General features: G+C 36.5%; 1 protein-coding gene across 6 annotated transcripts in view; it reads right to left on the reverse strand.

Annotated features, from left to right (window-relative positions):
- RPAP2 (RNA polymerase II associated protein 2) overlaps nt 1–15,099 on the reverse strand; it is an 80,408-nt gene that overhangs the window by 27,341 nt on the left and 37,968 nt on the right. For 4 of the 6 annotated variants that reach the window (XR_003234686.2, XR_012000771.1, XM_025996493.2 and 1 more), the window contains one exon: nt 8,324–8,392. Coding sequence is in view for 3 of the 6 variants with exons in the window: in XM_025996493.2 (XP_025852278.2) it covers nt 8,324–8,392 (69 nt within the window). In the remaining 3 variants the exon portion in view is untranslated. Of the gene's footprint in view, nt 1–4,573; nt 5,995–8,323; nt 8,393–15,099 lie in introns of those variants that run through there. The other 2 variants (XR_012000772.1, XM_025996494.2) reach the window with 1 other exon arrangement.

Genomic DNA, 15,099 nt, shown 5'->3' on the forward strand with positions numbered 1-15,099 from the left:
CTTATAACAGATGGTTTATGCCCTGATAATGTTTGTATTTAGTGCTTTAGGATTACCTATTAATAAGGAAGCAGGGATGCTTTTCATTGATATTTCTAATTCAAAGCAAACAAGTTCTTTGTAACTCACTTTGTACTGATATATTACACAAGGTTTGTTTAAAGGGCTGGGCTGTAGTGACTTTAAACTTTATATCTAAATCCTGCTTGTGACAGATCTAAGAGCAGCTTTGTAGAGGAGTGTTGGAAAAGCTTTTCTTCATAATTGTTGCTTCATAATTGTTGAAGAAACATAATAGTTTCTTCATAATTGTTGATAGTGGCTCCAACTATTTTTGTCATTGTTCTAGCACTGAAATGGAAATGGAACTAACCAGGTGTCCGTATGCAACCATCATCTCACTCTTAGGGTGCAGAACCCTGAAGCTGGGTATGACAAAGCCCTTAAACCTCTAGCTTCCTAAACTCCCCAGGCCTGTCCTTTCAGTGAGCTCAGTCAGGATGTGAAAATGTCACTGGCAGATACAGATACTGTCTCCTCAAATTGAGGCTGTGACTAGCAAGGGCCAAGTGCTACTTGTTACCTGCATTCACCAATGCTGCCACTGCTGCTGCTTGGAATGAGGAAGCTAAAGGGAAAATCCTTTTGCTGAGGATCCTTGGTGACTTTAAGATGTACTGTGGCCTGAAGTTGAGGATTCTCAGTTACTTGTAGTTAAAAACACTAACATTATAAAATTATCAAAAATACAAGGAATTCTGAGGGGAAAAAAAATCACTGGCTTTGGTTAAAAATTTAAATACTATTTTTATTTTAGAAAAATATCTGGATTCCCAGAGTAAAGCTACTTCAATTTAAAAATATATTTTTTGTATGTAAACTCTCAGCAGTAAGTATGGGGTGGTGGTGGTTAGAAATAATTTATTAATACTCAGTAAACAAATACTTAAACTTCACAATGACAATGATACTGTGATAGTTAAGATAAACAGATCCAAGATTTACACAAGGAAAAAACAAACAAAAAGAGGAATTTTATGGATATTTAGAAATCCAAGAAAATAACACCTGTTATGTTTCAGACATTCAATTTATATGGTCTTATAATTCAATACTATGGTCTTTCTGAAAGGGCAGGGTGTCACAGGCAGTCATTTTGCATATTAAGGAGAAATTCCTAGAACATAACAAATTGATATTACAGGCCCATGAAGGTCTAAAATCACTCATAATAGGCATATTTAACTTTTAGAAAAACTGCAAATATAAGTCTCCAACATGACTACTGAATATGAGAAAACCTCTACTGTTCAATCTATGGAGCCCTCATATATTGCCAGTGGAAATTTTTTTTTTTTTAATTGGAGTTCAATTTGCCAACATATAGCATAACACCCAGTGCTCATCCCCTCAAGTGCCCCCCTCAGTGCCTGTCACCCAGTCACCCCCACCCCACCTCCCTTTCCACCACCCTTTATTTGTTTCCCAGATTTAGGAGTCTCTCATGTTCTGTCTCCCTTTCTGATATTTCCCACTCATTTTTTCTCCTTTCTCCTTTATTCCCTTTCACTATTTTTTATATTCCCCAAATGAATGAGACCATATAATGTTTGTCCTTCTCCGACTGACTTACTTCACTCAGCATAATACCCTCCACTTCCATCCACGTCAAAGCAAATGGTGGGTATTTGTCGTTTCTAATGACTGAGTAATATTCCATTGTATACATAAACTACATCTTCTTTATCCATTCATCTTTCAGTGGACACCAAGGCTCCTTCCACAGTTTGGCTACTATGGACATTGCTGCTATAAACATCGGGGGTGCAGGTGTCCCGGCGTTTCACTGCATCTGTATCTTTGGGGTAAATCCCCAGCAGTGCAATTGCTGGGTTGTAGGGCAGGTCTATTTTTAACTCTTTGAGGAACCTCCACACAGTTTTCCAGGGTGGCTGCACCAGTTCACATTCCCACCAACAGTGCAAGAAGGTTCTTCACATCCTCTCTAACATTTGTTGTTTCCTGCCTTGTTAATTTTCCCTATTCTCACTGGTGTGAGGTGGTATCTCATTGTGGTTTTGGCCAATGGAAATTTAAAATAGTGAGCCACCTTGGAAAAAAGGCTAGCAGTTTCTCAAAAGATTAAACAGTGTTAACATCATATGGTAACCCTACTTTTCAGTATGTGTAAGAGAACTGAAACATATTCACATCAAAACTTGTACACAAATGTTCATAAGAGCCAACAAGTAGAAACAACCTAAATGTTCAACAGTTGATTAATGGATAAATAAAATGTGGTATATCCACAAAATGAAATATTACTCAGACATAAAAAGGAATGAAGTAGTTATGTGCTACAACATTAATGAACTTTGAAACATGTTAAGTGAAATATACCTGACACAAAAGGCCATTATACAATCCCACCTGTATGAAATATTCAAAATAGGTAAATTCATAGAGATAGAAAGTAGATTAGATTAGTGGTTGCCAGGGAATGAAAGAAGAGGAAATTGGGACTAAGCTAACAGATATGAGGTTTCTTTTTTAGGGTGATGGTAATGTTCTGAAATCAGACAGTGGTGACAGTTGCAAAATATAGTGAATATACTAAAAACTAGTGAATGGTCCACTTTAAAATGGTGAATTTCATGTTATGTGAATTTACATCTCAATAAAAATTTCAATGATCTTCCATTATGGTCTCAAGACTACTCAGAACCAAATTGGGAATGTTAGAAGAAAGGCCTTAGAATGCTTCTGAAAACCAGTAAATTTCTAAGGAACCTTCTCTTATTTTTCATGGTATGCTCACAAACTTCTCTAAGGAAATTAGTGATGAGTGGGCTAAAAAAAAACAATCTGCTGAGGCAAAAAGCCTTAGTCACATTTTTCTATTCATGCCTGGTACCCTAGGGAACTGACTCTCCTGAGTGTCTATCTGTATGATGGTTACCTAAAGTGGCTGCCCATATCCAGTGAAGGCTTTTGTTCAGTGATCATGGTCAAGTTGAGCTTGTATAAATACCATTTTTCAGGACTTAACATGCTACTCCCTAAACGACGGGTATACTGAAAGCTTTTAGGGGGAATAAACTATTGCATGGTCTCTGCCTAGGAAGTGGGCCACAGTTCACTGGAAATAGACAGTTCAGATAAATAAAATGAAAGCAGACATTTTGTGAGATGATCTTGAAAGCTTTCCATTAGAGAACATCAAGGGCGTAAAACTAGGAATAGAGTATATCCATGTTAAACTACAAGTCACTCTCTTCCTTCTCTTCTAAGTATTCATCTCCTTCATTAGATAATCCAATCATTCCCATGAAACGACACTTACCCCTCTCCAAGGCTACCCACTATAAGGCACTCAATTCCTATGCTACAGTTAACCAAAGTATCATAATGCAAAGCACTGGCTATTTACGAAGGTTAACGTGGAAAAGTTAAGGTTTTCTTTCTTTTTTTTTTTTAAAGATTTTTTATTTTTTTTTGTTAAATTTATTCATGATAGAGAGAGAGAGAGACAGACAGAGACACAGACAGAGGAAGAAGCAGGCTCCATGCGGGAGCCCGACGCTGGACTCGATCCCCGGACTCCAGGATTGCACCCTGGGCCAAAGGCAGGCGTCAAACCGCTGAGCTACCCAGGGATCCCCTCCCCGCCTTTTTTTAATTATTCAGAGAGAAAGACAGAGGCAGAGAGACACAAGCAGAGGGAGAAGCAGGCTCCATGCAGGGAGCCCAATATGGGACTTGATCTGATCTGGGGTCTCCAGGATCACACCCCGGGCTGCCCAAGTTAACGTTTTAAATAACAAAAAGTCAATGAGGAAATCCCAGTTCTGGCATGTGGGGTTGTACATAAAGTAAATTAGGCCAGTTAATCTGCTTCTCCCTAGCCTTCTATATTGCTTCTCTTTGGCTGCTAGTCTGGACCTTTCTCTAGGTTTCCAGCTTTTAGTCAACATCTACATAATCCCTTCACGTGTTACAGGATGAAGTATAATAAGAGGTCAAAGGAGACTAAGAGCAAAGGGAAGAGGAAAAGGAGAAAAGGGAACAAGCCAATGGGGATGTTCTATGGCTAGAAAATCTTCTCAGAATACCAGTCAAAATATTCTCAAGGAAACTACTGAGTACTATGATGAAAAGTAATTCTACAGTTTTTGCTTTTCCTATATTAGGAGTAGGATGAGAATTAGGAATATGTAAACAAATATGATACACTATAAGGAGGCATCACAAAATGTAATGTAATAATTATGCTTGCTAATTTGGTATATAAACACAAAAATTATATAAATAAATTAGCTTTACACAGTATACAGGCACTAACGTATTTATAGCAGACTGTCTATATATTTAAACACATCTTTATGAAAAATCAGGCATCAAGACTATGGAAAGAGGCTAATATTAGAGCATTACTTTGTGGGCAAATCAGATTCAACTCTGTATTTTCAACATATAGTATGTAAGAGTAAAGTCTGACAAAGTTCAACTAAGCTAAAAAATTACTATAAGCAAGTGTTTAAGCAATAACACCAATTGCCAGGCTACTTTACTGCATTTCTAATGATTTATTAAAAAACAAAAAAAGGGGCGCCTGGGTGGCTCAGTTGATTTAATGTCTGCCTTCAGCTCAGGTCACGATCTTGAGGTCCTGGGATGGAGTCGAGTCAGGTTCTTTGTTCAGTGGGGAATCTGCTTCTCCCTCTCCCCCCAACCACTGCCACCCCAAATAAATAAAATCCTTAAAACAAAACAAAAAAATTTTGGGTCAATTATCAGTATTACAGATGTTCTACATAAGGAATTCTTCAGAGTCTTTGCTAATTATAACATGAAATTAATTAAATAAACATGAAAGGACTAAAGGGAAATTCCTTCACTGTTAAATAAATGTATACTGTTTAGGCTCTGATTTAAAAGGTCTTTTTGTGTGCCCTTGGTAGCTATTTAAGGTCTGAGTACAAAGTATAAATATCCATAAATGTTGCAGTCACACTGGGCATTCAAATCATATGGAGAAATGTAAATGAAATGGGAATAGGTCATGACGTATTTTTATATATAGATAGATGTATTTCATTGGGTGCACAAAGAAGTGTATAATTCAATTTGATCAATTCCTTCCTGAGATTTTATGAGAATAAAATTCCTATCAGTATAAATGACAGATTATACATTGTGGTTTAAATTTTTCTAATGTTAATACATCTGTGAAACTGCAAGGGAAGTTATGAAGAAAAGATGATTTGATACAGAAAAACCTTATTTTTACTTTTAATAATACAGATGTGGAAATTCAAGAACCAGTCCTTTTTTATTTTTTTGGACTACCATGTTTTGCTCAAAGTATTGAGTTTTTTCCCTCTCTAACAAGAGTTAGACTGGAGCCAGCCTAGCAAAAATACTAACAAAATGTATATTTTTTTAAGTGGTTCTCAAGAGGAATTTTGATACAGCTTTTATACATTAAACAAGTGCTAATAACAAAATCTTATAATGTTCATATACAAAGAACAGTACCATTGTTAAAATAATACTGAACATACCATCTTATTATACTCATCTTCAGTGACGATAACTGCCTATCAGAATCTTTTTCCTAGCTATAGATTTATAAGAAGTTCACTTCTAACATAAATTCCAGAAACATCTGGAAGTAATGACTAAAAAAATTCCACTGGAAACTTTAGAGTAGATGCAAAGGTTTCCCGAATTACAGAATAATAATTTTTTAAAAAAGATAAACCCATGTATTCCTACGTTCAATCTTAATGGCAATAAATTAAAAGGCTGTGTAGTGGGGTTACTGCTGCATAAATATGTGTATGTTACCTCCTTTCTCTTTTTATGTCTCTTTGGATGTCTAAGGTCTTCATATTTTGCACTGTGTTTAAGATTCTTTATCCAACGCTGGCCCTCAAGCCTGATTTTTCTTCTCCCAAAGACAAAATGCATTTCCCAAAAAGTAATTGTGAACTGTAAGTGGGCAGAAAGAGGGGTGCAAATATAAAGTATAATTATACTTCAGAGAAGTCAATGGGATTAGTATTTAACATGATAGATAAGTATTTTAACTTTATGCCCATCTCATAAAGTAATATTTACTCTAAAAGGATAATAAAAGGACAAGGCTGATAACCAAAGGGCTTATGAATTGAGCCAGAGATTCCTTTGGGGGAAGAAATATGAAAAGCTAAAGGGGACTTTCTGAGAAAAGGGGAAATAAATAAATACTGGAACAGAAGACAAAACTCTTAGAAGCTGGTGACTGAAGAATAAGGAGATCCAGCTAGTGAAGGTACAGAAGGTGTAAATGTAGAATGGAAGAGATAAGGAATAACATGCAAGGAGCGCCAATGGCAAAAGTTAGGATTATGAGAAAATAATATTTGAAAGGCAAACACTGAAGAAAGTGTTTCAGCTGACTTCCTAGTGACCAAGGATTTTAAAAGAAGCAAGAAGAGCCCTAACTGGACGGGATTTTAGTTGTCCAGGTATCAAAAGGACCAAGGACTAGGAGAAAGATGGGCAGATCTAGCTAGGGGTTAATGTGTAATGAAAGAGAAGGATTCAAGGTGGATGACAAAACTAGTTAGTGTTTACTGCTACCTCAAGACTGACCACATAAGTGCAATGTGCAATACAAATAAGATGTGGGCAGTTTGTTTCTTAACTTCAATTAGGTTATTATTTTTTTGGTCATTGACCCTCAAAATAGGAGAATTCTCTATACTATATCCAAAATTAGGGAAGTCAAAAAATGCCTAAAAGGATTAGCAAAGCCTCCAATAGTTTGTGTCATATGGGGGCCTCAATTAAAATCAAACACTGGAGGTTTACTTTTGTGTGGAATAATCATTTGAAATTTTATTTTTTGTATGTTATTTGTTCCTTGCTATACATTTTGGAGAAGATGTGTCAAGAGTTTGATGTAAAAAAAAGCAGGACCTAACATGTGTCCTAAGTAAACAGCTGCTCATTAAGATAATACTTCCAGTTACTGGCTTAGAAAGCAAGATTCTGAGATTACTGCTTAGCCCAGGCCTGTGACTTGTCAACCAAAAAAGTTACTTCCTCTTTAGTATAATGAATTGCAGAAGTACAGTTAAACAGTTATCTATGAGGGTTTATTGGCAGGCATAGGATATGGTGGGTGAGCAGAGATACTGATATATTTTTTTTTTTTTTGCCAGTGACCAAAATATTTACAAATTTCATAAAATGGAAAGAACTTTCTAAAAAATTAATAAGATCTGTTTCACAAATAACCAATTCAACTGGAACACTGAATAGTAGAAATGACAAAAGATTTGTTCTTATGGTTGATAAAAAATTTATATGATGGCATTCAAGTAAAGTTATTTTCTGTGTTCTGATTTAATGAATCATGTGAGTTGTATCTGGTTGGGTGACACAGATGCTGGCTCATTGAAGCCTACTCTAATGCCTCCCAGCACAGCCTTCCTTGGGACAGTGAAGCCAGAGTAACATGTCAGACTAAAGAAATATCAAAGAAAGAGAAAGCAGGGCTGGAGATGCTTTGAGGTTGGCTCATAACACTTCTTGACCTGTGAGTGTCCAGTAAGTATTTAGTGTCCTATGGGCTTCAATGACCTAACAAGCACTGAGTAGCAACAGTAATGCAGCAATGAATGGTCTTCAAAAGAAGACTTGCAATTCAAGCTGAAAAACACTACACTTACTAGATGGTTTTAACCCTACTGAAAGACAGTTTTAGAAACCACTAGTGATTTCTTCAAAGGTGAATGAGTATTAAATGTAAAATTTTTATATATGCTTGTGTAGTAACTTGTACTTTAAGTTCCTTTACAACTGTTTGATTTTAAAAATGTTTATTACTTTGGAAAATAAAACTTTCCCAAAGCTGTTAATGATAATAAATTTTGAAGAAAAGTGAGATAGCATTAGATATATTGGTAAAACTAGTTATAAAATAATGAGGGTCATTAAATGCTAATAAAAATGCATTGTTAAAAAGTAAATTAAAGGACTATTCCATATGTATTCCACATGGAGATGTTCTCCTCTTTAAAAAGATAACAAATAATATTTTTGAAGAAAAAGGCCCTCAGAAGAAAAGATAGTAAGAAAAGATAATAAGAGTAATTAAAGCTTATCAAAATATTGGCATATCACTTTACATGAAAGTTATTTCATCACACAGGAAAGTAAGACACAAAATAGAGGTACGTTTTCCAAAGATGCTTATAAAACCAATGAATAACTTGGTTTTTCACCAAAATTCCATTTAGCACTGAAAGTTAAAATCTGAAAGAGTACTTACAATGACAGCAACACCATAGCAATTAAGGTCCACTCCACAGGTTTGTGTATAATATTTCTATTTGTTAATCTGCAAAATAGGAAGATAAAGTTTACTATTACATTTAAATACATAAACCATCTATTTTTAGATAAAATCAGATTTTTGACATCATGTATCAAAGAGCATGATTTTCTATTCTTCATATGTTTGATAGGAGTCAGTAGTATAATACTGTGACTTGATCTTTGGTATCTGATAAGGATGATCTCAAAGGAAAGTGCTCCAGCCCCACTTCTATATATTTATAACAACAGTACTGTTAGATACGATGGGAATATGGGAACAATATGGGAAACTAAATTGCATGGTTTACTAAAATACACACATACACACAGTTCCCTGTAACTGTTTTCTGTATTTTCCCCCAGTCAAACGTTTCATTAAAGCCAACAAAGTAATAAGCAATTTCTGATTTTAATTCATCTTTTGCATCTTTCTACCTTGTGGTAGGTTGGCAGCAGGCACTGAAAGGATGTCATAATCCATAGTTTACAGAAATGAGTTGACTTAATAAACTGTAAGACTAAGTCTTCAGTAAAAATTTTTAAAAAGTCAGAAATTAACTCTATCACTTAGTAGTTGATGACAACAAAATGCACTGTAGTCAACTTAGTTTCTCAGAAACCATCTGGAAGAATTGCTCTAAATAAAAAATGATATAAATCAGTAAGAAAAGGGCAGCCCCAATGGCCCAGTGGTTTAGCTCTGCCTTCGGCCTAGGGTGTGATCCTGGAGACCGGGGATCGAGTCCCACGTCAGGCTCCCGGCATGGAGCCTGCTTCTCCCTCTGCCTGTGTCTCTGCCTCTCTCTCTATCTGTCATGAATAAATAAAATCTTTAAAAATAATAAAATCAGTAAGAAAAAAAGCCTAGCCAATAATATCTGATAAAGGACTGTTATGCAAAATAGACAAAGAATACTTAAAATTTAACAACAGGAAAACAAATAGCCCAATTAAAAAATGAGCCAAACGCCATAAGAGACATCTCATCAAAGTTAAATGACAAATAAGCACATGAAAAGATGCTCCACATTGTATCTCATAACGGAACTGCAATTTAAAACAATAGTGAGGGATCCCTGGGTGGCGCAGCGGTTTGGCGCCTGCCTTTGGCCCAGGGCGTGATCCTGGAGACCTGGGATCGAATCCCACATCGGGCTCCCGGTGCATGGAGCCTGCTTCTCCCTCTGCCTGTGTCTCTGCCTCTCTCTCTCTCTCTCTGTGTGACTATCATAAATAAATAAAAATTAAAAAAAAATAAATAAAACAATAGTAAGATAATGCTATACACCAATTACGATGGCCAAAATCCTGAACCAAAATCCCTCCATCAGAGTCATACATTTGCTATAACTGATGAACCTACATTGACATCATTATCACATTGGTCAAATGTGTGGCTCTGTAGCAGGGATGTGGAGCAAGAGGAACTCTCATTCATTGCTGATGGGAATTCAAAATGGTATAGCAACTTTGGAAGAGTGTGGTGCTTTCTTATAAAACTAAACCTACTCCACCATCTGATTGGCAATCATGTTCCTTGGTATTTACCCAAAGGAGTCAACAACTTGGCTATAAAAAATCTGCACACAGATGTTTATAGCAGCTCCATTTACAACTTCCAAAACTTGGAAGCAACTAAAATGTACTTCAGTAGGTGAATGAAAAAATAGGCTGTGGTACATCCAAATAATGGAATATTATTCAGCCCTAAAGATACGTGCTATCAAACTGCAAAAAGATGTGAAGATACTTTATATGTATATTAATTAAGTGAAAGAAGCCAGTCTGAAAAGGCTTCATACTGTGTAATTCCAACTATATGACATTCGGAAAAAGGTAAAACTATGGAGATAATTAAAAGATCAGTGGTTGCCAGGAGTTGTGAAATGGGGGTGGGAGTGAGAAGTAGATAAATAGAGCACAGAGGTGCTTTAGGGCAGTGAAAATACCCTATGATACTATAATGATGGACATATGTCATATACTCATTCAAAGCCAGAGATTATATAATACCAAGAGTGAACTCTAATGTAAACTATGGACCCTTGGTGATGATGATATTATCAATGTAGGTTCATCAACTGCAACAAATGTATAACTCTGGCTGGGAGTGTAGCTAATGGGAGAAGCTATGCATGTGTGGGGGCAAGGAGTATTATAGGAAAACTCTGCACCTTTTTCTCAATTTTGCTATAAACCTGAAACTGCTCTTAAAAAATTGTCTTAAAAAAAACCCAACCAATAAACAAATAGACAAAGGAAATAAGCAGGTAAATTACAGAGGAGGAAATGGTCGTCAGCATTTCAATAAAGAGTTTAAAAAAAAAATTAAAAAAAAAAAAAGAGTTTAAATTCACCAGGAAACATTTGGATGAGTGTGTAATTTCACCAGTAATCTGGAAAACTAGTAAAAAAGCAATTCATTCCATCACATTGGCAAAAATAAAATATTGATAATAGCAAAGGCTGGTGAGAATATGAAGAAATAGTATTTTTAACACACTTGATTGAGCAATCAAACAATTTGGCAACATCTGATAAAGCTGAAATACATATGAATAGCTGAACTATTTCACTTCTAGACATAAACCCTAACCAAAATCTCAATTATGTTTAAGGAAATATGTATAAAGATAGTTAATACGCTTGTAATGGGAAAAATAAGAAGTTGTGGCATTATTATAGAATACTAAAGAGCTGTCAAAAATGATGAATGAACTAGACTTACATATTTTGCTCATCATAATTTGAATGAAAGAGAGCAAGTATGGTATCACATTATTTATGTAACTCAAGAACAGATAAGACTCAGTATTATTTCTGGATACACCTATGAGTAGAAGAATAAAAACGCAGAATAGAAAGATATTTATTAAATTCAGTTACCAGTTGCTTCTGGGGGAGAAAAGGAGAATGGACTGTGAAAGGGAACAAAGGGGAATTCATGTCAGGGCCTTTGCACTGGCAATTCTATTGCCTGAAACTATCTTCCCAAATTAAGTTTTCTTGTCACTTTCACAATAAGGCCTGTCTGGACCATCATATTAAAAAGTGAAACTTCAGGAGGCACCTGTGTGGCTCAGTTGGTTAAATGTCCAACTCCTGATTTTCGCTCAGGGTGCTGAGATTGAGTCCTGTGTAGGCTCCGTGGGGAATCTGCTGGAGATTCTCCCTTTCTCTCCCTCTGCCCCTCCCCACCGTTCACATGCATGTTTTCTCTCAAATCTTAAAAAAAAAAAAAAAAAAAAGGAAACTTCTTTCTATTTCCCAGCCCCAAATTCCCAGCTCCCTTACCTAGCTATATATCTTTTTCCCTATTCCAGTTACCACCTTTAAAAAAAGAAAAGATTTATTTTACTTATTTCAGAGAGAGAGAGAGAGAGAGAGAGTGTGTGTGTGTGTATGTATGTGTAGGACGGAAGGGGGAAAGGGAGAGAGAAACACAAGGAGACTCCGTGCTGAGCACAGAACCCAACGTGCAGCTGGAGCCCAGCATGGGGCTTGATCCCACTACTCTGAGATCAGACCAGGCTGAAACCAAGAGTCGACACTCCACTGACTGTGCCACGTAGGCACCCCTCCACTATCACCTTCTAACACAGTATTGTTGATTATCTGTTTTGGTTTTTGCCTGTGGCAGGAATCTGTATGTTTTTCACCTATTTATTTCAGATCAATTCCTTGGGTGTTCAGAATGATTTGATATCTAGCTGTCTTTGAGGGATGAGGCAAGCATAGGGTCCCCCTACTACTCTTGCCATCTTAACTCCTCTCTTCACCTATTTATTCCAAATACCCAGAATGAGGTAGGCATTCCATTAATTTTTTTTCTAAATGAGTGACTTATTTTAATTAAAATACATACATCTGGATCAAATATTACAAAATAATAATATCTATTAATTCTGAATGAAGGGGATCCCTGGGTGGCGCAGCGGTTTGGCGCATGCCTTTGGCCCAGGGTGCGATCCTGGAGACCCGGGATTGAATCCCACGTCGGGCTCCCGGTGCATGGAGCCTGCTTCTCCCGCTGCCTGTGTCTCTGCCTCTCTCAATCTCTCTCTCTCTCTGTGTGACTATCATAAAAAAAAAAAAAAATTCTGAATGAAGAATATGTGTATCTTTATTATACTAATCTGAATTTTCCCATAGTTAAAATGTTTTACAAAATTTTAAAAAGCCTAGATGACATAAAAAAGGAAGCACTACACTATGGTGGTTAAAAAGTCTGACAGACATGTGGGTTTGATACTCAGATCTGTCACTTAGCCATACTTGGAACACATTTCAATAGCTGAAGAACTATTTTTAAATTCAATAAAACAGGAACAATGGTACTACCCACCTCATAGGAGTTCTTATGAGGACTAAATGTACAAAAGATATCCATATTGCCAAATAAACAGACATTTCTCAGCCCCATCCTTAATCTTTCCTAGACCTTCTGATTTTGGATAAATCCATAGCCTCTGCCCTTGGGTCTCTCTTTTCCTCTATATATACTCATTTCCTTGGTGCTGTTATCCAATTTCATAGCTGTAAATATTAGATAACTATGGGCTATAACTATCTCTAGCCTGGGCCTTTTCCTTGAATTCCAGACTTCTAGATCTAATGGTTTCCTTGATATGTATTTCCACTTGAATACATAATGGCCATCTTAAAACTTAGTACAGCTAAAATTGAGCTCTTCATCTTTTCCCAAAACCAGGTCATCCTGCAGATAGGTCCACCTCAGTGAATGGCCACACAATCCTTACAGAATCCAGTTGGTCAGATCAAAAATCTTGTGGTTAACCTTGGCTCTCTTGATGTCCCATGTCCAACTGGTCATCAAATCCTGATGATATTACCGTCAAAACAGAATTTGATTACTTCTTACCTCCACTGCTTTCACCTTGGTCCACCATCATTTCTTGCCTGATTACCAAGACAGCATTCTAAATGGTCTTCCTGCCTCTGTCCATCTACTGTAATTCTCAAATTAGCAGAGTGACATTGTTAAAAATGTATGTCAGATCACGTCTTTCTTCTGTTCCAAATCAAACAATTGCTCTCCATCTCATTTGGAGTAAAAGTGAAAAATGAACATAGCTATAAGGCCTATATAATCTATACCAAACCTGCTCCTCGCCCTGTACTTCTCTGACCATATCTTTTTGTACCTTTGCATCTGCTCATTTCTTCAGCCTCACTAGCATCCCTAATATTTTATGAATACACCATGCCTGCTGTACCCAATATAGTTTCTCAGATAACAACATGACTTGCTCTCTCACTAACTTTTAGATCTTTTCTACAAATGGCATCATCTCCATGAGGTCTTCCCTGACCAGCCTATCTGGTCACAGATAAAAAAGCACAACTACCTCCCTCTTCAGTACCAATCCCTTTCCCAGCTTTTGAGGAGAAAATGAAGAGAATGAATTGAGAAAGGGGAAAGGACATATCATCACATAATGATAATACATATATTGTTTTAAAATTTTTACATATCCTTTGTATTAGAATAGTTCCATGAATGAAGGAATTTTTGTCAGTTTTGTTCACTGCTTTGTCTTTAGCAACTAAAACAGAGTCTAGCACACAATCAGAAAAGGTCAAAGGGTAAGCATGTAAAACAAAATGTGGACAAGTTAAAAAAATTCCTTTTCTTTTTTTTAAAGAAATTATTTTTCTACTATACTCAAATTTCCCAAAGTTAAGACAAATTTAAATTCATTTACTCATCCAGCAAAATATGTACTGAGTGCCTGCTCTATACTACTCTTCTAGGCACTGGGATAAACACAAGATCTTCTTGTGTCAAAATAGAATTTTAATTCAAATCAGATTTAGAAAAATATCTTGAGGGATCTCTGGGTGGCTCAGTGGTTTGGCATCTGCCTTCAGCCCAGGGCGTGATCCTGGAGTCCCAGGATCGAGTCCCACATCAGGCTCCCTGCATGGAGCCTGCTTCTCCCTTTGCCTGTGTCTTTGCCTCTCTCCCTCTCTCTCTCTGTCTCTCATGAATAAATAAATAAAAAAAATATTAAAAAAAATATCTTGACCCAAACTGATGACAGTGAATCTTTACCAAGCAACTTCTGATGGAACTGCTATGGCAGGTAAATCAAAGTAACATTCTGGATAAATGACTGTGATTCAATTCAGTGGAAAGGACAGCTCTATTCACAGGGGAAAGATTCTTCAAAGAGCTGAAAAAGCTGCTTTATATGTATGTTCTAATAGGCTCTGAACTCTGGCTGCACATTAGAATCACCTTGGGGGCTTTTAAAGAATACTGAGGTCTGGGCCCAACCTAACCAAACTAGGGGTGGAGCCAGGCATCTGTAGTTGTTAAAAGCTCCCTAGGTAATTCTGATGCACAACTGGTTGAAGAATCACTGTTTTACAAGTTCCTAATATTGATTATCATTTCAAAGGGAAGGATATGGTTATTTATGTCAATTCTTTTCCATTGCTAGTACTGATTGAAAAGATCTCTCAACACTAGTCACGGTCATCAATAAGGCTTTTTTTTTTTAGAGACTTTCATGTAGAAAGTCTATTTCTGTTTGTGGCTCTAGCCACCAAATAGTCATATACCTCTTGAAGTTGTCCTGTCCTGATTCTGAAGACAGGAGTTATCCTACCAGAGGTAATTCTGTACTCTAAATAATTGACATTTTCCTAAAAAGCAGAAAAGCCAATTTGAGCAATTTTTATTAAAGCTACAGACTCTAACCT

This window comes from Vulpes vulpes, chromosome 3 (genome assembly GCF_048418805.1).
Source record: "Vulpes vulpes isolate BD-2025 chromosome 3, VulVul3, whole genome shotgun sequence".
Classification (NCBI taxonomy): domain Eukaryota; kingdom Metazoa; phylum Chordata; class Mammalia; order Carnivora; family Canidae; genus Vulpes; species Vulpes vulpes.